The sequence below is a fragment of the Delphinapterus leucas genome, chromosome 5, assembly GCF_059928025.1.
Source record: "Delphinapterus leucas isolate spDelLeu-1000000601 "Yukka" chromosome 5, BTC_Dleu_Yukka2, whole genome shotgun sequence".
Taxonomy (NCBI): Eukaryota; Metazoa; Chordata; class Mammalia; order Artiodactyla; family Monodontidae; genus Delphinapterus; species Delphinapterus leucas.
This window is the reverse complement of record NC_143133.1, coordinates 71,438,702-71,465,625: the sequence shown is the minus strand read 5'-3', so window position 1 is coordinate 71,465,625 and position 26,924 is coordinate 71,438,702. Positions and strand designations below refer to the sequence as shown.

At 37.7% G+C, this 26,924-nt stretch overlaps 1 protein-coding gene across 18 annotated transcripts in view; it reads left to right on the top strand.

The window, feature by feature from the left end:
• Nucleotides 1-26,924, top strand: part of FRYL (FRY like transcription coactivator) — a 293,278-nt gene that overhangs the window by 225,004 nt on the left and 41,350 nt on the right. For 15 of the 18 annotated variants that reach the window (XM_089911901.1, XM_089911907.1, XM_089911905.1 and 12 more), the window contains 18 exons: nt 409-519; nt 1,343-1,497; nt 1,810-1,909; nt 3,041-3,209; nt 6,340-6,599; nt 6,971-7,111; nt 10,111-10,279; nt 12,300-12,384; nt 12,893-13,005; nt 13,964-14,114; nt 14,784-14,887; nt 16,510-16,695; nt 18,192-18,396; nt 19,675-19,796; nt 20,642-20,832; nt 22,336-22,430; nt 23,499-24,106; nt 24,420-24,517. In XM_089911901.1, the coding sequence (XP_089768027.1) occupies nt 409-519; nt 1,343-1,497; nt 1,810-1,909; nt 3,041-3,209; nt 6,340-6,599; nt 6,971-7,111; nt 10,111-10,279; nt 12,300-12,384; nt 12,893-13,005; nt 13,964-14,114; nt 14,784-14,887; nt 16,510-16,695; nt 18,192-18,396; nt 19,675-19,796; nt 20,642-20,832; nt 22,336-22,430; nt 23,499-24,106; nt 24,420-24,517 (3,063 nt within the window). The remainder of the gene's footprint in view (nt 1-408; nt 520-1,342; nt 1,498-1,809; nt 1,910-3,040; nt 3,210-6,339; nt 6,600-6,970; nt 7,112-10,110; nt 10,280-12,299; nt 12,385-12,892; nt 13,006-13,963; nt 14,115-14,783; nt 14,888-16,509; nt 16,696-18,191; nt 18,397-19,674; nt 19,797-20,641; nt 20,833-22,335; nt 22,431-23,498; nt 24,107-24,419; nt 24,518-26,924) is intronic. The other 3 variants (XM_089911908.1, XM_022564609.3, XM_089911898.1) reach the window with 2 other exon arrangements.

The window sequence follows — 26,924 nt, the reverse complement described above, 5'->3', positions numbered from 1 at the left end:
CAAACATTTATACTGTAGGTTTATTTAAATGTACAAAATACAATGCAAAAAAGTTCCAGAATCTACCAAAATTGGGAGCCATTCTCTTAAAGAACTGAGGATTGCCTCAAAGGAATAACTATTTTTTTCCTACTTAAGTACTTACTCTTGGTCTTTTTTTTTTTTTTTCCTCTTCTCCTCAAATACTGTTCAAACTCCATGTCTTATCTGGTATCACGATATTTTCATACTACTCATAGTAAATTTCTTCATTTCAAAAGTTACTATTTTGCTTTTCTTTATAAAGAAAAAAATTAACGATATTCTGGCTACATAAGCATGAGTAAAATATCCTGCCTCTTCTCATTAAGCAACCAACATTTAACCTCTTAAATGTTTTAAATGTAATTCTAATATTATTGTTTGAAGGCTATGTCTGCTGTACTATGTTGTGGCCCTGTTGCAGATAATGTAGGACTTTCATCAGATGGATATTTGTACAAATGGTTGGATAACATTTTGGACTCTCTGGACAAAAAGGTACTTATGACAGTTCCCTTAAAATTCTACAATCAATTGTCATTGCAGTATTTAGAGTTATTGTATGGCCCACTGAACATATCTTTTTAACATAAGCTAGGTTAGAATTACAGGCAAAAAAATATATTATGTAAAATTAAATAGGATACCATAAACTACAAGATTTGTAATTCTTATTTAGTACTCATTTGAATAATTTTAATTTCCCTTTTATATTATAGGATTAATACAGTAGTGTGTGTATATATATCACAATAGAGTTCTGAGTCAGTAAAAGAATATTAATTGTGGAATACGTTGAGCTCCATGGAAAAATACGTTGTTTGCTATGTTTAGTTGAATTTTTTTTGACCACTCTCCAATTAATCATTCTTTCTTGACTTCCTTACTCTCATTCTGTACACACACAGACTTCACAGTTTAAAATAGGACTTAACATTTTTTCCCCTCAGAATAATTTTTCTACTGGGTTATCAAAAACAAGAATAAAGCTTGATAAAAATAACTGGAGAGGTTAATAAATCACTTTCCTGAAAGCACTTAATCACTGTTCATATTCATCAACCACCTCTGGGGCTCTGCTGGAGAAGAGAATTGTACTTCTAAGAGTCTTATATAAAAAGCAGGAGACCAAGCATAATTTTTCCACGTTGGTTTTTCTGCTGGCTGAATAAAATGAGAAAGAGTTGAACAAAAGGAGGCTTGAGTTTCGTGATTCAATACAGTGAATATATGCACTATATTATTTTAATTAAAATATAGAGGAGTAGACGAATAATATATCCCTTTCTCTGTTCTGGGCAATTTTGTGACCTTTACTTAGGTTCATCAGTTGGGCTGTGAAGCAGTTACATTACTGCTGGAGCTGAACCCGGATCAGAGCAACCTGATGTACTGGGCTGTGGATCGCTGTTACACTGGTTCCAAGAGAGTGGCAGCTGGCTGCTTTAAAGCCATAGCTAATGTATTCCAGAACAGGTACTCTAGATACTACTGTCTTTCATATTTTATTTAGCTTTCCTTAAAAAAGAAAACCTGTCCTTTTGAACTCAGAAATAATAATGAACCAGTACTTTCTTTCCTTAAGTGCTAACAAAATTTAACCAAATACGGATAATGATCCCCATGCATCTGTTGTACCTAATTGCCTTAAAAACAAAAACAAAAACACGCAGTCATCTCATAGGCTTAGCAGCTGCATGCCTGTAGCCTTCCCTTTATATCGTGTTTATTAACTGGTGTGAAAGCCTCTAAACGTTATTTTACCTAACACGTACAATTTGTCCCTAGGGATTATCAGTGTGACACGGTGATGCTCCTCAATCTGATACTGTTTAAAGCCGCTGATTCTTCTCGAAGTATCTATGAAGTTGCTATGCAACTTTTACAGGTTTGTAAACAAACGTTAATTAAAATACATTTTTGCTCGGGATTTAATGAAGCATAATAATCTGTTCTTGCCTTGAAAGTATGCTAACATTCAGCTTTATTTTTAATAGTGGGGTATGGTGTTAATTCCTGATTACCATTAGAAATAGAAGAGTAAAATAATATGGGTCATTTAAGTCTGTAAATCATGCAAACTACTCAGAAGTGTCCTGTAGGGGATTATGTATGATACTCTTCCCCTTCCCGCAGCCCCCCTTCTGCTCACCTGTGTGTGCCTCTGTGTGTGTGTGTGTGTGTGTGTGTGTGTGTGTGTCTGTGTCTGTGTCTGTGTGTGTGTACTTATAAAAACTGAGTGGTTAAGGCCTATGTGTGCATTTAACTATTTCTGTTCATCAGATAAGAATAATGCGAATCAAATTTGTTTTTGAAAATCAAGTGAAAAGTAATTAGCTCTTTTATGATAACCTTTTATAATATTTCTTTACTAGACTGAGGAAAATAACCTAGAAAGTTAACTTATCAAGTGTGGATATATGATTATATCCATTGATAATGGGGTGTGGTTCTTCACTCTTAACCAAGGGTTAAGAATGGGATTCAAGGAGATGCACATTTTTCCAAAGGGTTTGAAGTGGTATTGAGGCTGGTAGGGACCATCTTAGGAATTATACCCTAATGTTTTTATTAATGAAGAAGAAAGTTGAGTAGTGTAGCTCTTTGTATAGTGTAATGTCAAAAGAATTTTTAGCTTACATTCCATATTTAATCTGTTATTAAACAAGATAGGTTTGAAGAATTTTTTTTCAAGTATACATGTTTTTATACAGTCATAGTTTTGAATTGGAAAAGTGGTAAATCTTCTTTAAGTAATTGTATATTAAGTTGCTGAAGTTATTTTCAAACTATGCTACTGGCATTCAACAAAGGGAATGTAAAGGCTTATAAAGAGTTACAGATCTTTTGCAAACATTTCTTGGAATTAGAAATTAGCACCTGAAAAACTTTACAACATATATAACTATATAACTTTTAAACTGGAATATTTCTTGGGAGAAGATTTTATATTTTTCATTATAGCTGTAATTTAGAGGACCCATAAAAGCTTAAATTAATGGAGTGTGCATTCTTGTAGATCCTGGAACCGAAGATGTTTCGCTATGCTCACAAATTGGAGGTTCAGAGAACAGATGGAGTACTCAGCCAGCTGTCTCCTCTGCCGCATCTGTATTCTGTTTCATATTATCAGTTGTCCGAAGAATTAGCAAGGGCATATCCTGAGCTAACTCTCGCCATATTCTCAGGTATGATCATTGAACTGGTTAATAGTTTTTCTTTAGCAACCATTTTGAGAAAAACTACTTTTAGGAAATTTAAATATATGAAATTTGAGGTTGAATCAAAACCAAACATGTCTTTATATAAGATAATTTTTTTTCTTTCATATGAACTCTTAACACTTATCTACCATGATATTGAGATTGCTTATTAAAAATCTCTGCAGGGATTCTAACTTTGGCCTCCATTCTCCACCTCAACCCAGCTTTAAAAAAAAAAAGGTAGAAGGGGGCTTCACAGGCAATTGAAAAGTATTTCTTTAGTAGACATAGAACTTCCTGAATCTTCTGGTATGCAGTTTATCTTGTGTATTGGTCTGTCTTTAATAATAAAAATAGACAGGGATAGAGATACAAGTTTCTTTCTATAAGTAAAAGCTCTAATCTTAGGGAAAGGTCCTGCACTGCCTTAAGCAAAGCTATTGCTAGGAACCCACATTGCATTCTGGTCCAGTTTCCTTTCCTTGTGGGCCAACAGATATTCTTGGCAGGAGTTTTGAAAACATCAGGGCTGTGTCAGGCAAGATGTCCTGTATATCTGGGCCTCCCAGGATTTAGATTTAAGATAATTTGGGGGTTCATCCAGCTTTTTAAGATAATTTGGGGGTTCATCCAGCTTAACCTCTGGCCAGTGAGCACACTATTGCAGATGCCCCCATAGTACTTTATCCTTTAACTGAAAAGTTTTAATTATAATATTTACAAAAGACACTCAGCTAGTTTTTCTGCTCTTCATCTGCAACAAGATCTTGTTCTAATCCAAGTACTAGAAATGCACCAAAATTGGCGTGCAGGGAATAACAGGGTTCTTAAGTGGATCCTTTCCTTCATTTGGGCTCAAGGCATAGAAGCCTTGGCCTTCTTTGCACATCTTTCCACAGTACCTATTTTAGTGGTGGAGATAGTTTGATTCCCATCCCTAACCGACCTGCGTGGGGAAAAAACAACTTCAGTTCTCCTAACATTCAGTTTTTAAAGCAGCTCACGTGTTTGGTTTGCACTGATAAATGGCAGCAATCAAGCCCCTTCCTTTTTCCCAGCTCCCACAGTCCTGATAGCCCTTTCAAGATGGACATGGATGGTCATCAACGCAAAGTAGTAACCACTGTCAACACTAATTTTGCTGCTGCTGGACTTCTTCTGGAGGCTCCAGCACAGAAAACAGAGGAGTCCTCTGGGTCTCAGAGTTCATGAAATTGGTCAGGATGGCAGTGGGTGTTGCCATGGCCCCGGCTGCTCTATGCACTTACAACCCCCTGGCCAGGATCTCTTCATTCAGCTACTTTCAGAGCTCCAGGTCTAATATTTCATACTCACGGCAATAACATTGACCCGTTAACAGAAGGGCTTCTTGTAAAAAGTTAGAATTGAGCATAAATCTGTGCAAGGCACTGGACTGAGCAGTTCACTGGTACTATGTTGAATTTGCACAATAACTCCATGATGCAACTGCTTTTGTTACCTTCTTACAGAATAATCAATTGAGGATCAGAGGTTGACAGGTTGGCCCTAGGTCAACCTGTAGGTATGTGGCAGAGCTGGGATTCAAACCCAGGTGTGTGTGATTCCAGAGCCAAGTTCCAAATCACTACGCTTCCATATTTATTCCTTCTGATGAGTAAATAGGTGTAAGACCTAGTGGGCAAAACGGGACTTGAGGAGAAAGAAGGTTTGTACTTAAAGTGATTTATGGAAATTAAATAGCATATAAAAACTCACAGGCTTTGGAATCAACCTTGTATTTGAATCCTCTGCCACTGGATCATTGACCTTGGGCAAGTTACTTGGACTGTCCACCACACAGGTTTGTCATGAGCATTAAATGAGATGAATGTTAAAGCAATAAGCACATCATAGGCGTCTCCCCTAGATAAAACTGAAATATGTGAGACTTTTCATGGGCCACTTTAAATTAATCCATGTATAAAGATTGTCTTTTATCTTATAATTACATTTATTTATTTATTTGGTAAAAAGCATACATAGTAAAATTTACCATATTAATCATTTTAACTGTACAGTTCAGTAGTGTTAAATATATTTACATTGTTATGAAACAGATCTCCAGAAATTTTTCATCCTGCAGAACTGAAACTTTATACCTAGTAAACAGTAACCACCCTTTTCCTGAACTTCCCCCAGCTCCTGGTAACCACCATTCTGCTTTCTGTTTCTATGAATTTGACTATGTTAGATACCTCATATAAGTAGAATCACACAGCATTTGTGGCTTTATGACTAGCTTATTTTACTTAGCATAATGTCCTCAAGCATTCATCCATATTGTACCACATAACAGGATTTCTTTCCTTTTTAAAGCTGCAGAGTATTCTATTATATGTATATACCACATTTTGTTTATCCATTTATCAATGGACATTTGGAGTGCTTCCACTTCTTGGCCACTGTAAATAGTGCTGCTATGAACGTGGTTGTGCAAGTATCTCTTCAAGACCCTGCTTGCAATTCTTTTGGATACATACTCAGAAATGGAATTACTAGCTCATATGATAGTTCTGTTTTTAATTTTTTGAGGAGCTCTTATGCTGTTTTCATAGCAGTTGCACCATTTTACAATCTCACCAATAGTGTGCAGACATTTGTTTTTCTTAACCACCAGAGATATTTTATACAAAAGCTAAGTGTGCGGGCTTCCCTGGCGGCGCAGTGGTTGAGAGTCCGCCTGCTGATGCAGGGGACATGGGTTCGTGCCCCAGTCCGGGAGGATCCCACGTGCTGCGGAGCGGCTGGGCCCGTGAGCCATGGCCGCTGAGCCTGCGAGTCTGGAGCCTGTGCTCCGCAACGGGAGAGGCCACAACAGTGAGAGGCCTGCGTACCGCAAAAAAAAAAAAAAAAAAAAAAAGGCTAAGTGTGTGATATATGTTAGTGACTATCTTTTCTTTATGATGTCATCAATGGCAAATTCATTAAAAGGAGAAACAGTGCTCATAATTCTTAAATGCAATGAATAAAATCAGGCTTGCTGTTTTTTAAGAATTAAAAAGTTAAATTTAAAAATTAAATTTAAATTCATTATAAGTCAAAGGAAACCACAATTACATCAGTCGTTCCCTCTTTGACTTGTTCTTAATTACAGAGATAAGCCAGAGAATTCAGACAGCTCACCCTTCTGGGAGGCAAGTAATGCTGCACTACCTGTTACCGTGGATGAACAACATTGAGTTGGTGGATTTAAAACCGTTGCCCACAGCAAGGCGACACGATGAAGATGAAGATGATTCCTTAAAAGACCGAGAACTTATGGTGACTAGCCGGCGCTGGTTACGAGGAGAAGGCTGGGGATCCCCACAAGCCACTGCCATGGTTTTGAATAATCTGATGTACATGACCGCAAAGGTAACATGGTTTTTGTATTTGCAGTTGCTGGACAGAATTACCAAGTTAGGAGTAAACAGGTTAGAAATAGACAAAGAGATTAGATAATCCTGTGGTAACCAAACAAGTATGTGTTATCAGTAAGTTCCTTTCTTTAAAAAACTTCTCATTAGATATAAAATATCTTCTTTTTGGTGGGGGGGGAGCTAAAATCATATGTGCTTAATGATACTTGTGTTCAGATTTGTTGAAAGAAATGATTGTTCCTCTAAAGTGTGGAAAAGATTAAAGCTGTCTGTAAAAGCGTTATTTTCTATTATTTCATGACATGGCAAGTTTGATATTGAAAAGACAGCCGTTACTAAAGTGTGTGCTGTGTTTTCTGCCTCTAGTATGGTGATGAGCTGGCCTGGTCGGAGGTGGAGAATGTGTGGACCACACTCGCAGATGGCTGGCCAAAAAACCTGAAAATAATTTTGCACTTTTTGATCAGCATTTGTGGAGTGAATAGTGAACCAAGCCTCTTGCCTTACGTATGTGTTCAAGTTCATTTACTTTTTATTTATTTTTTTAATATATATATTTACCCAGTGTCTTGTGATGTCAGAGTCTGGGCAGCAGTAGACCAGCAGAGGCAAAGCAGGGGCCAAGATGAGGAAAATCAGGAAATAGCACATGGATTTATCCATTGATTCATTTAACAGATATCACCTGGCTTTACTACAGGCTAGGTGTTCTTCTAGGTTCTGATGGATGCTACAGATTTTATTCTTTGAACCTATACCTAACTTATTTAATGAATAAATCAGTAATAAAGTACAGTCATGGTAAGGGCTACAAAGGAAAATTGCAGAGTCCTGAGAGTGGATAACTTTGGAATCACCACTGTCTGGGAGGATTAGAGATGATACTGGAGAGAAAGTGATATGGAAGTGGAGAGATGTTAGTAGTTTTTCCTATCAGGAGCTGGCATTGGGATATTGGAGCAGGATGGGAAGTGAGAGCTCAGTGCCCATGGAATCGTGCCGTAAGGCTTCTAGAAGCAAGGAAAAGCATGATAAGAGATATACAGTGAAGAATATGTCTTTGCCTTCTAGAGGGAAAGCAATACTTAAATCTGCTCAGGTTAAGAGAACAGCGTGAAACTATCAAACATGAAGGTCAAACTGAATAAACACACATGCACGCAAACACACACGTGTATATGTAGATAATAGCTATCAGTGACATGGTAGCATCTCCTTAAAGTATGTCCACAGAAGACTAGCTCTGCAGAATGTTGCTCTGAAGGTTCTTATGGATCCTACTTTAAACGAACCAGTTAACTTGAATCCTGAAAGCACTGTTCTGAAGGCATGTCACAAGATTAACCTTCAGTGAGAAGCACTTAGAGAAAGGTGGGTGTTTGGTACCAAACAACACCATCATCACACATTACCTCTTGACCTCACGTCCTAATACTCTCCCTCAGGCCCCCTGCCCTTGAGCCATGCTGACACCACTCGCTGTCCTGCTTTCACACCAGGCATCCCGCCCGGGGGCCTTGGTACTTACTTTCCTCTCTCTCCCAGACAGCCACATTGCTCACTGCTGCACCTCCTTCAGACGTTTCCTCAAATGTCAGTTCTCACTTGATACTTTTGCTGGTCATCTTGTCTAAAACTGCAAATGCCCTGCCCCCCACCCGTACGCTCTTCTTTTCCTTTCCCTGTTTCATTGATTTTCCTAGCACTTATCATCAAACTTGTTATATAGTTTACCTCTTTGGCTCATAACTTTTGCCTCAATCAGTCCAGTGGATTGTCAGCTCCTTAAGAGCAGGAATTTTGGTCTGCTTAGTTCATTGCCTTCTTGCCAGAGCCTGGACTAGTGCCTGACACATAGAATCTTCCCCTTAATCAGACGAATGAATGAGTGAGTCGGGGTTGGCACTAGAAACAGGCATGAAGCTATAATTCTAAGAAGCCAAGATGAAGTTCAGGGCATAGCCATTTGCCAGAAATTTTTAAAGAGCTACTTTTAATGACAATAATAATAATTTCTTAATTGTCATTTCTTAAGCACTACTTAGAGGCCAGGCATGGTATAAGCACTTCATCTCCATTACTTAATTTCCAGAAGAAATCTATGGCCTTGCTAAGATTACTGCAGTTTTACAGATGAATAAAATAAGGTAGAAAGAAGAGTAATTTCCTCAAAGCCGCACAGCCATTTAGCTCTGTCTTCATGGAGCTGGAATTCCAACCCAGAGCTGTTGGTGAAAAGTCAGTGAAAGCTTCTTGGACAGGCAGTGAAGCTGGAGCGGGGATGGGGCTTGAAGACCTGACAGGATTAGAGTCAGGAGTGTCAACTCAGATGACCTGGGTCAGAGCAAAGGCACAGAGGAAGAAATGTACTTGACGTTTCCTGGGTCAGAGGAGACTGGACTTGGGAACAGAGAATTAGCAAATAGTTAGAACAGCTTGGAGAGCTCAAGAGCTGTGTGGAGGACGGTCAGTTATCATTAGGGAGCTGTTATCAGATTTTTGGTATGATGTGATAAAGCATGTTGTAAGATTTGTCTGGGGGTCATCTAATAAGACAGAGCTTCTCACATGTCTGTATGCACGTGAGTCGTCTGGGGATCTTGTTCTGGTTCTGAGTCTGGAGGTGAGGGTGAGGCCTGAGATTCTGTATTTCTAGCAAGCCCAGATGACGCTGCATCTTCTACGAGGACCTCATTTTGAGTAGTAAGGATTAAAGTAGAGACAAAAAAGAGAGATCACTTACTAACCGATCAGCCCATTTCAATAATACATATTACTAAAATATACCTATAAAGCATACTACTGAAAAGTTTTTTTCAATTATTTAACTCGTACTGTGTACTAGGGCTTTTTAAAGTGCTCTATAAATTTTAATTTACTTAATCCTAACAACCCTATGAAGTAGGTGACATTGTCCCCAATTGCAGAAGAGAAAACTGCGGGGAACTTTCCAGATCGCCTAGCTAGTAAAAGTTACATCTACACTCCCATCCAGACTGTGTCGTTGGAGTTCTAGTTTAGTTCTAGATTCTCACTCTTAGTCAACACTCTATACTGCTGGTTGAATATAGAGAACGGGGAAGGCAGAATAAATGATGAATCCTGGGTTTGAAGGCTGGCTGAATAAAAATATGAGGAAAATCTTAGGATGATATTAATGGAAAGTTTCCATTGAGAGAGAAACTGATTTAAAGAAAGGCAAGTTATCTTTTGCTTTTCTAAGAAAACCCCAGAAAGGTAAAGGAAGTAGATAACTTTATGGACACCGTTAAACAGTACATTTAGGTCATCCTAATTAGATATAATGTTGAGGGTTAGAGGGAGGATAGAGCAGTACTTATAAAGCTGATTAATGCCTGATTGCTAATCAGTGTCTATTCAAATTAAGATTGTGCTTATTCATCTACCATTTAAAGCTGAACTTACTCTGATAAAATTTGTCTCAAGACAAGTTTGTGAGATAAAAATTGTGCTTTTTCTTATCCGAACAATTTCTTTTGTGACAGGTGAAGAAAGTTATTGTATATTTAGGTAGAGACAAAACAATGCAGTTGCTAGAAGAACTGGTGAGTGAACTACAGCTGACCGACCCTGTCAGTTCAGGCGTCACTCACATGGATAATCCCCCATATTACCGCATCACTTCCAGCTGTAAAATCCCTTCTGTCACCTCAGGTGAGAAGTCATTTAAAACTGACCACTTTCTATAAAAAGAGAAGCTTTCCATAATTGTTCATTTTAGCAAGCGTTTGCTTTAAATATCATCATAAAGAAAACAAGCAAACATGAATCATATATCTAATTAACCGGACAAAACTTTGTAAATCCTCATACGAGTAAAGAAGTTTGACAGCGTAAGGATTCGTAATGTGATAAAGGGAAACATACTTACGTACTTATTTAGAACTGGAATATACATTTATATATCTCTATACAACAAATGCTTTTCTAAAATGACTATAATTAGTATGTAAATATAGAAAATGCTCACTTATTGAAAATTACTGTGTAATTTCATATTATAACTATTTGGGCGTATATTATACATAGTATCCAATCACACGAGTGTATGTACTTTTATGTATACCCATATACTTATAGTTACTGTAATATTTCAAGTTGAAGAAACTACATTGCTGTGGGAATAACTTTCATTGAAAATATAATATCTGGGCTATTGTAGGTTAAATTTCTATGAATTTCTTTGCCATTCAGTTTATATTAAATGTTTTTGTGATGTTAATAACATTGTATAATTAGAAATCTCTCATACTATATAATTTATTTTTGTCATCTATTTTCATCTTTTTGTTATACTTTCCAAGAGGTTTCTAATAATGCTTCTGTTGAATTTTTCATATCTGCTAGAATGTTTTTAATTCCAAAGAGAGGTTTTTTTAATTAGAAGTTTTTTAGGAGCGTCCTATTCATGTTTCATGGTTGGACTATCTTCTGTATATTTGATAAAATTTTCTACCAGTGAAAGTTCCTATTTTCTTTATATTGCTGTGTTTTTGTTTTGGTTTGTCTTAGTAAAAGCTTTCCTCAAAAGCCTACAAATTCTGGATCTGTCTTTTCATAAATAGTTCACTTAACAGGCATATTAAAAAGTTGATTGGATGTTCTGTAGGTATATATGGAACTTATTTTGTCGTTTGTTGTATGATGATTTCATCGATAGAAGTATACATAGGTCTTTTCTCTTGCAGTAATCAGATTCCCCAGAGAAAACTCTTCTAGTCCTCTGCCTAGAGTAGAAGGTGTAGGGGTGTGTGTGTGTGTGTGTGTGTGTGTGTGTGTGTATACCAATACATATAATCCATACATACACACACTTGCACAGTCTTCAAGCCTTCTGGTAGCCCAGTGGTGTAAGAAGGTTGCCGGGGGATCCAATGGCAAATTTATGTATGTATGTATGTATGTTTTCACTTAGTCTTCGTATCCTCAGTAAAGTACTTCCTCCTTCACCTGTATATGGTGTGCCCTAGTCCAGAAATCCTCTGATTTACTCACATCAGAAGAGACTTCTGGAAGTGAGGAGAGAGAGCTACCCAGTTACAGGAGGCAGAAGGGTAGATCTTGGGAAGCAGCTACTTATGAAAGAGATTTTCAACCATTCTTGCCATTTTTTTTTTTTTTTTTTGTGGTACGCGGGCCTCTCACTGTTGTGGCCTCTCCCGTTGCGGAGCACAGGCTCCGGATGCGCAGGCTGAGAGGCCATGGCTCACGGGCCCAGCCGCTCCGCGGCATGTGGGATCTTTCCAGACCGGGGCATGAAGCCATGTCCCCTGCATCGGCAGGCGGACTCTCAACCACTGCACCACCAGGGGAGCCCCGTTCTTGCCATTTTTAGCACCTCCTTCAACCCCTACTTCCAGAGGTACTTGAAGCCACTAATTCCTGACCTTTTGGAGGTTCAGCAGTATAGATACGGAAGCTTCTTGTTTCCTCCACTAACAGCTCTGGATTCAGCCTTCTTAACACTTGATTACTTCCTGTCCATTTGTTTTCCAGTATCCATAATTTTGTTGCTGTTGTCTCCTTACCCTCTTGGTTGTTAAGAGTACATTCCTTTTTAAAAATCACCTTCTCATTTTAGTGGAGTTTTGACATCTATACTTTGAAATCTTTTGTTCTTATTGAGCTATCCTAGGTTTTAAATTCATAGATACTGTTTTGTTTATGATTACAGGAACTACTTCTAGTAGCAATACAATGGTAGCTCCCATGGACGGCAATCCCGATAATAAGCCCATAAAAGAGAATATTGAAGAGAGGTAAGTACTTCTCTGTTCTTCATTAGCCTGTCAGTTTGACGTATACAGATTATCATCAGCATAAATGATAATTTCTGCATTGGAATGTATATTTCATTGTGTTAAAATTCTAGTGAGGAAATTTTCCACATTGACTATTTTAACATTAAAGATGCTGGCATGCTAGATTTTTTAATATGCACTAATGGATGAATAGGTAGAGTATGGTCAGTCACTTTCTGTGTGGCTACATTTTTAAACTTTTCTAAATGGATATTTACTCTGCCTGTTTTATATGGAATAGGTTTCATCAGCACATTATTATCACAACAATTTAAGAAAAATCTTCAGGTAGAAATAATTGACTTCAAAGCTTAAGCTTTTGAATTGTAATGTGGAAATTAATATATATCAGAGTAAACTTTAGTATTTTGTGTACTGTGTTCTTTTTTAAGCAAAGAAAGTGAAACATAAAGTACAAATACCACTTTGCCATGAACTGTGACTAACTCAGTGATCATTCCCATAGCTATGTGCACCTAGACATCTACAGTGGACTGAACAGTCATTTAAATCGTCAACATCACAGACTAGAATCTCGGTACAGTAGCAGCTCTGGAGGATCTTATGAAGAAGAAAAAAGTAATACATTCCAAATGTTTTTTTTTTTAATAACTGTGATGGCAAGGTGTATTATCATTATATTAATGTTAATAACTATATTCTTCCCGGAAGTTGTTTTTAAGAAGGGTATTTAACTGCCACTTGTGGTGTTCCAACATAATCTGAAATGTCTTGATGTTAAGAAGCAACGTTAAGTGGGGGAAATATGTTTCAAAAGCACAGGTTCCCTGTAGATAAAAGGAACATAAGAATTCGTTCTCAAGAAGCATCATAGAACAGACATTGACCAACAGCCTGCTTTTTTGAACAGATTTGAACTTTCGTGGGATTCACGTTTTACTAAAACGTTCTCCCTTGCAATTGCAAAATGAATAATGTGTCCGAGTCTCATTATAACACTAAGGTAGGGTAGAATAGAAGCACAAGCCTTCAGACTGGAAGGGACCCTGAAGATGATCTGGTCCAATCTCCTCATTTTGCACACGATGGAACTGAGGCCCAGAGAGGTTAAGTGACTTACCCATGTCACACAGAACTCACATTTCCTGATGGCCTTTCTTACTGCACCCTGCAGCCCCACTGTGGTAGAGCAGATTTCCTTTGAAGATGGGTTTGTACTGGCCCTATCTCAGGAAATTTAGAACTGAGTAACTTACCAGAAGCCCCTTGTTACAAGGCAGCTTTACCTATAATGTGGTCTCATAGCTTGGACATCAACTGTGGAATCATGATGAAGTGCTCATGTAGTTTTGCTATGATTTAAAGGATGGAACCTGAATTGATATCTCTTTTCTCTCTCTGATTTGCTTAATCTGATAAGATTTGTACCCATGTCTACCTAGCAAACATATGTCCAAATAGTGGGAAATTCTTTTTATCACTTTCCAATGCTATAAATAGTTGGTGTTTTACTAGAGTTTGCTTACATTGGCGGAAAGTAGATGGTGTAGACAATGAGATCATTTTATTTTGATAGGTGATTCAATGCCACTTTATTCTAATTGGCGACTGAAAGTGATGGAGCATAATCAAGGAGAGCCACTACCCTTCCCACCAGCTGGAGGCTGCTGGTCACCACTGGTGGATTACTTGCCTGAAACGTCATCACCTGGATTACCTCTTCACAGGTGGACCACAGTGTCATTCCTATTTCATATGAGCCAAACCACTGTCTAACACTTCCAGCTTTCTTTACGCTGACAACACAGAACATAAGAAACCTTCTTTCTTTTGATACTGCAACAAATTCGATCCGTGCGTTTAGATTTTAAGAAATCTAAAAACTCACACTTCTCACTGTTTACAATTAGTATTACTAAATCTAATTCTGCTGCTGCTGCTTTTCTGGGTGTCTGGCATAGTTACTTGACCTTTCTGGGACCCAGTTACTACATCTGAAAAATATTATTTTCCGGTAGTAGGCACTATTATTTTGAATTGAGTTAAGCTGATTTCTATTTAGCAAAAACCACAATAGAACAGTTACTGCATTCTTTCGAAATGTAGTATTGTAGCAAACATATACTGAACACCTACTATGTGGCAAGCAGTGTGCTAGGCCTTAGGGTTGAAGATGAAGAAAATATGGGCCTTGACTTCAAGGAGCCCTTAGCCAGATAGGTTTTTTCTAAAGCTATCACGTAACGGTTTCTTCAGCTGTATTTCTTTTCTTCTTTTATTCTTGAGAAATTGTATTTTTTCCATAAAAGACAATATTAAAATCTTCAAGTAATTTGCATAAGATTTTCTCTAGGTTTACTCTAGTGACGCATGAATAATGCTCTTGTTTGTCATAGGTGTAACATAGCCGTCATCCTTTTGACGGATCTCATTATCGATCATAGTGTGAAGGTGGAATGGGGAAGCTACCTCCATCTTCTTCTTCATGCAGTCTTTATAGGTAATACATATTCGGCGCTAATTCCTTCATTTTATATTTTTGTGATAATTGAAAGTCAGTATAGTATGTTTGTTTGCTTTTTACAGGTTGCATTTTATTTATTTTTTAGTTGAGGTAGAGTTGATTTACAATATTAGTTTCAGGTGTACAAATAATGATTCAAAAAATTTTATAGATTCTACTCCATTTATAGTTATTATAAAATGTCAGCTACATTCCTTGTGCTGTGCAATATACCTTTGTACCTTATTTATTTTATACACAGTAGTTTGTATCTCTTAATTCCCCACCCTGCCTTGCCCCCCCCCCGCCCCCCCGCTTCCCCCTCCTCACTGGTAACCAACTAGTTTCTTCTTTATATCAATTAGTCGGCTTCTGTTTTGCTGTGTTCACTAGTTTGTTTTATATTTTAGATTTCACTTATAAGTGATAACATACAGTATTTGTCTTTTTCTGTCTGACATTTCACTGAGCATAATACCCTCCAGGTCTATCCGTGTTGCTGCAAATGGCATTATTTCATTCTTTTTTATGGCCGAGTAGTAGTCCATTGGGTACATAGACCACATTGTCTTTATCCATTCATCTGTTGATAGACACTTAGGTTGCTTCCATGTCATGGCTGTGGTAAATAATGCTGCTGTGAACATTGGGGTGCGTGTATCTTTTCTAGTGTTTTTGTTTTCTCTGGGTATATGCTCAGGAGTGGGGTTGCTGGATCATATATGGTTGCTCTATTTTCAGTTTTTTGAGGACCCTCCATATTGTTCTCCACAGTGGGAAAGGAGATATGGTTTCAAGAAAGTTTCTTCCTATTTCTCTTTCTATTTTCTGTATGTTATTTCCATGACACTTTTTACCGTGATTCTTGTGGTCTAGAGCAGAGTTATTCCTAGCCTCTCCTTTAACCACAAACAAGTCTATTATACCCATTCCTATCATACAGGGCATACAGGTATGCCCTCCAGCAGGAAAAACTCTGTAACTGTAGCAGGAGTAAAATAAATTTACCTCTGGGACTGGGAACTTTCAGAGTAAATGGAAAATTGAGACGGGTACTAAGTGTTTCCCAAAAGAATTAGATTGTGGACAGTCTGATTATTACAGCTAAAACTCCACTGTGCCCTCTGTAACAAACGTGGGATCCATCACATCAGCAACACTTTTCATGCTTGTGGGATTGCTCTCCTGAAGCAAGTCAAAATAGCCATCTTCTCCTAAATTTTCCTGATATGTACACATATTATATAGGCACTGCTTTCTTTCAGTAAGCAAACATCTCCTGACTTTCTGTTGTGTTCTAGGCACAAAAAATGCTTGCCTTTAAAAGTTCTTTTACATCTAGTGTTATGTAACAGAGTATTAGTTTCTAAGAGATTACTAACTTTTAGACATAAAACACACTGGAAATTTGTCTTGATTCTCCCTAGTCCAGTAGGACAATAGGCTATTGTAAAAGTGTATACATACTCTAGGCCAATAAAGAACTTGATTGATGTACTATGTCATCTTTCACAAAATATTTTATATAATTTCTGCTTTTCTTTTTAAAATATGAGTTTGATAGCAAGAATACTCATTATTTCTCTTTACTGATGATGATCTTCTACTGTTCTCTTTAGGGTTTGACCACTGCCACCCTGAGGTGTATGAACATTGTAAACGCCTGCTTCTGCACTTGTTAATAGTAATGGGATCCAACAGTAACATCCGAACTGTTGCTTCTGTCCTTCTCAGGAACAAGGAGTTTAATGAGCCCAGGGTGCTTACAGTCAAACAAATTGCACACTTAGATTATACTTTCACAGGTATTTGCTTTAAAAGTACAGTTTGGGGCTCCCCTGGTGGCGCAGTGGTTGAGAGTCCGCCTGCCGATGCAGGGGACACGGGTTCGTGCCCCGGTCCGGGAAGATCCCACATGCCGCGGAGCGGCTGGGCCCATGAGCCATGGCCGCTGAGCCTGCGCGTCCGGAGCCTGCGTACCGCAAAAAAAAAAAAAAAAAAAAAGTACAGTTTGAAACTGGAACCGTACTTCGTTAATTTGGGATCCTGCATTAGAGAACATCAACTGACGTTGAGATACTAGAGAATATTTTTTAATGTAGTTTTATTATTTTAAGTACCATTGACATTATTTATTAATTCATAGAAGAAGGAATTAAACTTGGAGTATTTGAATCTCTCTTACCTTTAAGGGTCTTTGTCATAAAAATGTTAAACTCTCCACATGTAAGTTAAAGGTACAATGAAAGAGTGGCTTAATTTGTTGAGCACTGGTTATGACAAAGATGGTGAACTTGTATTAGATTCCCCCTACTCTCAAGATCTGAAAAATTGACAAAGGAAGACATTTAAAATTTAAAAAAAATTTTTATTCACTCAGTTGTACTGATTGCACTTAAAATGTTGTACATCTTGAAGTTTAGTAAGTTCCAAATTATGTATTTTGAAGTAGTGAGGTCCAAATTAATGAGACTTTAATGTAAAATTTATTTCACTGTTGATGTGAATTTGTTTTACTTTTCAAGTTATATTTTCTTTTTCCCTAATAGCCCTAACTTATTTATTTCATTCATCAGTACCATCAGGTTTATAATAGATGATCTAGAAAATAATTGGCTTATAAAATTGAAATAAAATTACTTTTTTTTCCTAATCATATAATGCCACATACAGGGTTAATAACATTTTAAAGTTACTTACTTAAAGCCCTGTTATTTACTTAAAAACCTGTAGTTCGTGAGAAGACATCTATTAGTAAACTTATTCGCCTTTTTAAACCATGATTAAAAGATGAATGGAATAAAGTTTACTGGCTTTTTTTATGTTAAAGCATTTCTATTCAAAATTTCATAGTTTGGTGTTTGTTTTTAAGGCTCCTTTTGCTATTTTGTAAATGTGGGCATTAGTAATGACCTTTAGAATTATTTAATAATTGACATAATATCAATATAACAAATAGACTTTAAAATCGTCCTTGTTTAAGTAAAGTGAAGCAGAAAGCATAGACGCCTTAACATGAGAAATTAAAAACCAGTTCTCATTATATATAGAAGTGTGAATGGCAACCTATGTTGAGGAAATATGCCAAAATATTAGGAAACTGCCAGTTTCAACTTTGTTCAGCAGATGGCAGCACAGGACTGTATAGCAAGTCCAAATCGTTAAGTTTGACTGAGAGGCTCCGAAAACAACGTTTGCTCAAAAACTCACTCAGTGTAATTTGGTGCTTGTGAGGCTCACTTCTTTGAGGGTTGTGGGAGATTGCTTCCATCTGGGCGTTCACACCCCGTGTCTCTTTCAGCAGGTGTTAGCGATTTTATACCTGATTACCAGCCCTCCCCCATGACCGACTCAGGGCTCAGCTCAAGTTCTACCTCCTCTAGTATCAGCTTAGGAAATAACAGTGCTGCCATTTCACATCTACACACCACCATCCTCAGCGAGGTCGACATCTCAGTAGAGCAGGATGGAAAAGTCAAAACCCTCATGGAATTCATTACCTCAAGGTAACGTTTGCAGCTCCTACCATTCCTGACGCATAGCTGTGTTGTCATTGTTTCATTTGTCAGCTTCAGCGAACCCTATTTTGTTTTCCAAAGGGTCATTGATTTGGAATAGGCAGGTTTGTATTGTGCAATATTTAGAAAATTTGATGCAACCAGGGACTTTCTTCTTTTGCTCACACTGTTATACCTAAGGAGGGCCTTAATCATGACTAGATACCAGGTACCCAAAGAGGATACAGTATTATCTGAATATATATTTCTGCCTCCATTAGCTACATTAACATTCAGTCTTCAAATATTTATTTATGGCCTACTCTTTGCAAAAGCACTATAGATAAAGAAGAAACGTAGGTGGGGAGAAAGGGGCTAGTATACCACAGCAAGAGCAAAATCACAGACGTGTGAGAAAACAAAGTATTTTTGGAACTGGTGAGTAATCCAGCGTGAGTGTAATGTGGAGGAATTTCTAGACAAGCTGGAGGGCCATGAAGCCCTGGCCAGAGGTTATAGATCTTTTAAGAAAGGAGACATTATCAAAAATCTTTGAGCTGGATGGGGAGGGTGAAGGACCCAATTAAGTAAATATGTTGACATGCCGTGGAGCGGCTGGGCCGGTGAGCCATGGCCGCTGAGCCTGCGCGTCAGGAGCCTGTGCTCCGCGGCGGGAGAGGCCACAACAGTGAGAGGCCTGCGTACCGTAAAAAAAAAAAAAAATGTTGAGAAAATCAGTCTCATAGCAAAGTATGTGATGAATTAGAGGTGTTACGGACTAGAGGCAGCATGAGCACATCTTTTTTCCAGGGCACTTTGGGCCTATGGCAATAAGGGGCCTAACCCTTACTAACCAAGCTGGTGAATGCAAAGATATTTTAAAGAAAGAATCGACAGGTAGTTTTAACTTATAAATTATTTTATTGGCATTACAATCTAAATAACAGTCTAGCCTCTACAAACAAGACTGTTTTGACCTGTAATACCTAAGCAATAACCAGTACTCTTCTCACTTGGCAAAATTTGCCATCTTTTCCTGCTACCTCTGAGAGAATTTGACTGTAACAATGGAAGACTTTGAAATTATACGTAACTTGGATCTTCCTGTACTTGCTCTAGATCATTACATATCCAAGTACATAAATAGTAGCAGTAGACTGTGTGACGTGCTGTTTGATTTATTCAACCACTATCCTTTCTAACTGCAAAAGCACATTTTAGGTGAGTATGAGTAAACCTTAATTAAGTTTAAAAACCAAGGGAATCATGTCTGTTCTCTGTTTTCAGAAAAAGAGGGCCCCTTTGGAACCATGAGGATGTTTCTGCCAAGAATCCTAGCATAAAGAGTGCTGAGCAGTTAACTACATTTTTGAAACATGTGGTTTCTGTTTTTAAGCAGTCAAGCTCAGGTATCTTTTAATAATCATTTCAGATAGTATTTACTTTCAAGCAGATCTTTTAGTGTGATGTCAAAACTTCTGATAATGTTTAGCAAAAATTTGACAAGTTAACATGTCTAAATTTTCAAAAGTTTTAGACAGGTTTTTTTTACTTACTAGTGATAACAGATTTGTTCTGGTTGAAGAAAAATTGTTACTACTTAGAAATCAGAATGCTACTTTGACGCTCTGGGGTTCTTAGTTTGGTGTAAGACGGCATAATAAAATTACAATATAATTGTTTATTATGAAACAATTATATTGAAGGAACATAGGTAGAGATGACAAACTCTTAAATTATATTTTTATACTGGTTTGGGCTTCTATCTAAAATTTAACACATTCTGAAAATTATAGTAAAATGTATCTAAAACAGTGGTTCTTAGCTAGGGGTGATTTTGCTTCTCAGGACATTTTGCAATGTCTGGAGACATTTTTGTCACAATTAGGGGGCGCGGGGCAAGTGGTTAGTACTGGTGTCCACTTGGGTAGAGGCTAGGGATTCTGCTACACAGACACACACTACACAGGATAGCCCTCACAACGAAGAATTATCTGGCCAAAATGTCAGTAATGCTGGGGCTGAGAAACCCTGTTCTCAGGGATTACTTCCCTGGAGATTAGAATGAAGAGTCATCTAAAGTGCAGACGGAATTTAATGAAAAGAAAAAGCATTGACTTATGAAATATTAGTGCCCACCCAGTTTGCCAGGTATTGTGCTGGCACTGGGTTTAACATGGTTATTAGCCTCTGATCCTAACCCCTATATATATCCTGAAAAACAAGCACTTACTTGTTTCCTTTGCTTTCACAGAAGGAATTCATTTGGAACATCATCTTAGCGAGGTTGCTCTGCAGACAGCACTTTCCTGTTCTTCTCGACACTATGCTGGGAGATCCTTTCAGATTTTCAGGGCCCTTAAGCAGCCTCTTTCGGCAACTACGCTTTCTGATGTTCTCTCCAGACTTGTAGAAACTGTAGGGGATCCAGGAGAAGATGCACAGGTAGTTAATTCATTTCTTTCAGCAAGTATCGAGCACGCCTCGTTGTCAAGGACTTATTGCCAAATGTAAATCATGGCAGGTAGAGCAAGATAATGGTTGTATAGAATTACTGATGTCAGATGCTAACAAGCAAAGAATTAAGAAACAAAGTTGTGTAATTAATGTTTAATAACACAGTAATTGAATTAAATAGTGCCTGTCAGAAACAGCTTTATCACACACACCTGGATATTATTCTGAGATGACCACAAGGTATAAGAGGAATTTGAAGTTAGATGTAAACTAGAACACTGAATTCCATTTGTTAAGATAAATTAAGTGAAATACTGCAGTAGAGAGCTTACATAGGTCTGTACAGACTCATGACTTTATTAACAGTGTTTTAGACACCGAGGATACAGTAATGAACAAGACAAAGTTCCTGGCATTCTGGAGCTCACATTTCATTGGGGAAACAAGCCTTTAATCCACCCATAAAGTATAATACAAGTTTACTTAGTGATGAATGCTGTGAAAATAATAAGGTAGAGTAACAGGTTAAAGAATGATGGGGGAGAGGATTTTTTATTTATTTATTTATTTATTTATGATCATCTGAGAAGAAGAGTTTTGAACACATGTTTAAATGAAGTGAGCCCTGTGATAATCTGGGGAAGAGGGCAGAGGGAAACAGGACTAACAAGTGCAAAGGGCCTGAGGCAGAAGCAACTGGCTTTTTAAAGGAACATCAGGGGAATTCCCTGGCGGTCCAGTGGTTAGGACTGACTCGGCGCTTTCACTGCTGGGGCCCAGGGCTCAATCCCTGGTCAGGGAACTAACATCCCACGAGCCTCATGGCTCAGCCAAAAATTAAAACAAAATAAAGGAACATCAAGCAAACCAATGTGGCTAGAACGTACTGGTTGGGGGCCTCCAGAGGCAGGAGATTGATGAGGTAAGCAGGTCCAGATCATGTGAGGCCAAGGAGGTTCTGGTGGGAGGTGGGAGTTTACTCTGAATTGATGGGAAACCACCCATTGGTTTTAAAAGGAAGGGATGGATATGACTTGCTTTTTTTAAAAACTCACTCTGGAGGCTAGGTGGAATCCTTAGGAAGGCAAGAGAGGTCAGTTAAGAGGCTCTTTGTAAGAGTCCAGGCCAAAATGATGATAGTTTGGATTAAGGGGAGCTATGGAGGTAGAGAAAAGGAAGTCAGATTTAGGATTTATTTTTAAAGTAATATTTTCAAGATGCTGATGGATTCAATTTAGATGTGAGAGGAAGAAACAAGGATGGCTCCTAGATTTCTGACCCAGGTAATTTTGGGTGAATCGTGTTGCCAGTACAATCAGTTTATACCATTAGTTTGATGCATTCTCATCCATCAGCAAGATCATGTTGCTCAAGAGTTTATTTTGTAATATTAATGTGGAGTTTATTCTATTTTGAAATCTCATCAGGAAGTGCATTGCAGTTTCTTCTTTCCAGAGTATGATTAATTAAGATCTGCCTTTTTTTTTCTAGGGATTTGTGATTGAGCTTCTTCTCACGTTAGAATCTGCAATTGATACTTTGGCTGAAACCATGAAGCATTACGATCTTCTTTCTGCCCTTTCTCAGTAAGAACTGAAAAACTAGGCAACCGGTAGACTTGTATTTAGACCTTCAATAGTTAAATATGTGTAATACTATATTGTTCTAATATCGGCAGTGAGAGTACTACCCCTAAATTCAGATGGATTGCCGGTGGGAAAATGAGCCTCAGACAGTGAGACGTGTGAAAGCTCACGGGGCTAGTATGCGGCAGTGCCGTTCCTCTGACACCCTAATCAGAGACCTTTCTGCTGTGCTACTTGGCTTCAGCCTCAGTGACAGGCTGTATTACTGCCACACTCGACATCCTCTTGTCACCCCAGCAGGCCAGGCTCCTCGGGACTCACACCTTCCACATACTGTTCCTTCTCCCTGGACCAGCCTCTCTTCGAACTTTGTCTTCCTTGCAAATCCCAAATTGATTTATCCTTCAAGTCCCATCTTAATATCACCTCCTAGCTAAGAATTTCTAACTGCCCCAGGGGAATGCTAAGCATTCCATCCTTTGGGATCTCACAGTATTTTCTTAATATTTTCATAACAGCAACTAACAGGCTCTAATTTATCCATTTCCATGGACTTTAATATTCCTAGCATTTTGCATACTGCTGGCACACGTAGAAAGTATTCTGTAATTATTTTTTAATCAATGATAATTAGATGTGAGGGAGAAGGAGAAATCAAAACTAAATTTTTGAGCTTGGTTCTTTTGGAAAGAATGTGAATTGACAGAAATAGGGACATCAGGACCTTTGAGGCTGGGGGTGAGACAAACGAGGCCTGCTTTGGACGTAATATGTACTAAATCCCAGAGCTGAAAGTTATCAGCGATAACTATAGCAGAATTTTCGCTTCAAATCAAACCTCATCCAACCCAAAGTAGCCACAGTGGAAAAGATACTGTTGTACATTTTAATAGGGAGGAAAGAACTGAAATTGGGTTAAGCAAAGTCAGATATACTTAAAAATGATTTTTCCTGGTAACAGTTACCATTTTGCAGTGTTTTCAAGAGTACAATTAATGTAGCAAAAGAAGCGATTGTGCATGGATTCATCTTTTTTTTTTCTTTCTTTCTTTCTTTTTTTTTTTAAAGAACCTCATACCATGATCCTATAATGGGAAACAAGTATGCAGCTAACAGGAAAAGCACTGGACAACTCAATCTAAGCACAAGTCCCATTAATAGTAGCAGTTACTTGGGATATAGCAGTAATGCAAGAAGTAACTCTTTGAGGTTAAGTTTAATTGGTGACCGAAGAGGTGACCGGCGGCGGAGTAATACACTGGATATAATGGATGGACGGCTCAACCACAGCAGTAGCTTAGCGAGGACTCGAAGCCTTTCCTCCCTGAGAGAGAAAGCCGTGTATGATGTGCAGCCCACTACTGAGCCTGCCAGCTTGATGGCCACCATTTTTTGGATAGCAGCATCTTTATTAGAATCAGATTATGAATATGAATACCTCCTGGCTCTCAGACTTCTCAACAAACTGCTGATCCACCTGCCTTTGGAAAAATCAGAGAGTCGAGAGAAGATTGAAACTGTACAAAGCAAACTGAAGTGGAATAATTTCCCAGGCCTTCAGCAGCTCTTCCTTAAGGGTTTTACCTCAGTATCCACACAGGAAATGACAGTGCACCTCCTGAGTAAACTCATTGCTGTCTCCAAACACACGTTGGTGGATCCTTCCCAGTTGTCAGGTGATGTGACTAGAATTGCACCAACTCTTTGCTTTTTTTTTTAATATAGTGAAATGTAAACTAATCGTTGGTTTTGAAATCTACTAATTTCTGCTTTTCCACAAACAGTTACGGTTTTCTTAATATGTGAGATAGCTTAAATTCTTTGGTAAAAGCAAAAAAAAAAAAAATTTTTTTTTTTTTTTAGAAGATCAAGTACTCCAGGAAATAAAAAGAAAATGGTTTTTGTGAACCATGAAAAAAAAAATCCTTTAATTTTTAAAATAATGTGCAATAAAATTGGTTATTGTTTGCTTTTTTTTTTTTTTGATAGGCTTTCCTCTTAACATCCTTTGCTTATTGCCTCACTTAATCCAGCATTTTGACAGCCCAACTCAGTTTTGCAAAGAAACAGCTAGTCGAATAGCAAAGGTAAGCAAATGTGATGCTGGAAGATAACACTTTAGGGAATTTTCTCTGGAGTTTATCTTAAGGGGGGAAGTCTCTTAAAGATCCTTTTACTGTCACTTCCTATCTAAATTTTTATTCTTTTATGCATATGAAGGAGTAATATAGCAATGATATGTTAGCTGCTCAAATGACAGTGAATAAAATTATTTGTTTAGAGTAGCTCTCCTCTGAGTCTGAATCTTTTTCTGCTGTTTCCCTACTTTATCCTCTGTCAGTTTCCAAGTCATTCATTCATTTGCCCCCCAGATATGTACTGAGCACTGGATCAGGTGCTGGAAATACAGTGATAATCAGAGTAAATAGAATCCTTAGCCCTATGGGCCTTAGGGTGGCAGTGCAGTCAAGTAAGTAGACAATCACCGTAGAGTCTGGTGACTTTACAATGGGAGAACAAAATATTCTAGGGACACATAAAGCAAAAGTCTGCCTGGGGGAAGTCATATCTAAGTGGACTTGAAGGGCAAATAAGAGTAACCAAAATAAGGTCCCTGGATGAGAAACAAGAGCAGGGCTGAAAGTAGAAATTTTCCGGGCAGGAGAAATTGCATGTGCAAAGGCCCTGCGGAAGAAGAGGGCATAATGTATTTTTTGATTCTGAAAGTTCTCTCTCCCTTTGTTTGCCTTTTTCCTTCTAACATTCTCTTTATCTTCTCTCTCTGCTCCCTTCATTCTTTTTTCTTCCTTATTTGACTCTTTCCTCCCTCCCATCAAATATTTCTTAAACACGTATGTAGCTATTTTTAAATCATTTGTGAACATTTGTTTAAAAGCTTTATAGCTCTTAGTCTTAATTGTAAAAGAATATGATGTTGACATTTTATCTGTTTAGTAACTTCCTCTTAAGAACAATAAAGGGATCACAAATACCTTACCTTCGGCTTAAACTTAATTCTTAACTAATTTTATTTTATATATTTATTTTTTTTTGTCACATTGAGTCTTGGAAAAAAGACTTTTCAGGCTGAAAATACAAACAGTTACAAGAAGGAGTTATAGGAATTTACAAGTAATATACATACAACAGGAAGTCAGGTGAACTGGAGGGGGTGACTCAGTAGTAATCTAAGTAAGATAACCTGGCTAAAGCACTGGGAGAAAAATCAGAGAAGTCTGCAACAGAAGGGAACAAGCAAGTAAATTTCTCTGGAAGAGCTTTTTATATAAGCAGTTTTTTTCAGACCTGAGATTCAGTTAGCAAGTAGCACAGCAGTAAAAGGAAGGAGCAAGCTTCTAGAAAACCAAATAAAACACCCATCTCTCTATGGCCCACATTTCAATACTGTTAAGTGCAAATTTATCTCTGGGTGCCAATGGAGTGAAAAAAGACTACCAACCCAATTAATCACATACACAGTAACAAGAGTAAGAACATTTTCATTATCTGGATAGAAAATATTTAATAAGTAACAAGAAAATATTTAATGAAATTTGCTGTTGAATCCATCCTTATTTAAATTTCTAAATAGATATGGAGAAATTCTTAACCATTTTAAAAGCATGTATTTAAAAAGAAGAGCCATTATTATAGTTCATGGAGACATATCTTAGTTTTGAAAATGATGGTTTGTACTAAAAAACCCAACATGTATTTGCATTAATGAGGTCTAAAAGTGATTTTTTAAATAATTTATTAAAATGACTTTCATTTTAATATTCTAATAACACACCATTAGGAAAATGTAAACAAAGATTTTATTTTTTTCTACATGAGGGGTAAGAAAGAAAATATAAGGAAAAAATGTATATTGGCTTATTTGGGGATTTTAAGAAAGTAAAAAGCATAAATCCCTTGATAGGGGAAGTAGAAGCATTTGAGATTGGCGGCTGAAGTGCTGAGTAATTTGATAAGTGTTAGGTCAGGTGAGAAGCACAGCGTGACCAGAGGGCCATAGAAGGCCCTTGAGCTCCAAGCCTCTGCTCTCATGACTGAGGCAAAGCACAGGAAAGTCCCAAATATCTTTTATGTTTTTAAGAAATCAAATATGTGGCTTGCTGATAGTCATAAACTGCTATTAAGTCTGTTTTCTTCCTGTTGAGCAGCACACAAAGGTTCCCTCTGTGGCCTTTCAGCAACCTGCAGGATGTGAACTAAATTGATTCCTTAATTGCTCTCTCACTTAAACTGTTGAGAATAATTTTCTGCCATTATGTGCTTCCTCATTATGCAAATATCACTCTTTGTGATATTTGTGCCCTTGGAGAGCACAGAATTTCAAAATGAGGCAACACTTAGGACAAATATTGTCCTTTTTAGCTATTCATTATGGCAAAAATAGTATGCTAAAAAAGTTTGTTATAAAACATACTCTTTTTTGGCTCGTATTTTAACCTGGTAATTCCAAAGTTCCGAAATTAAATCTAAGCCATT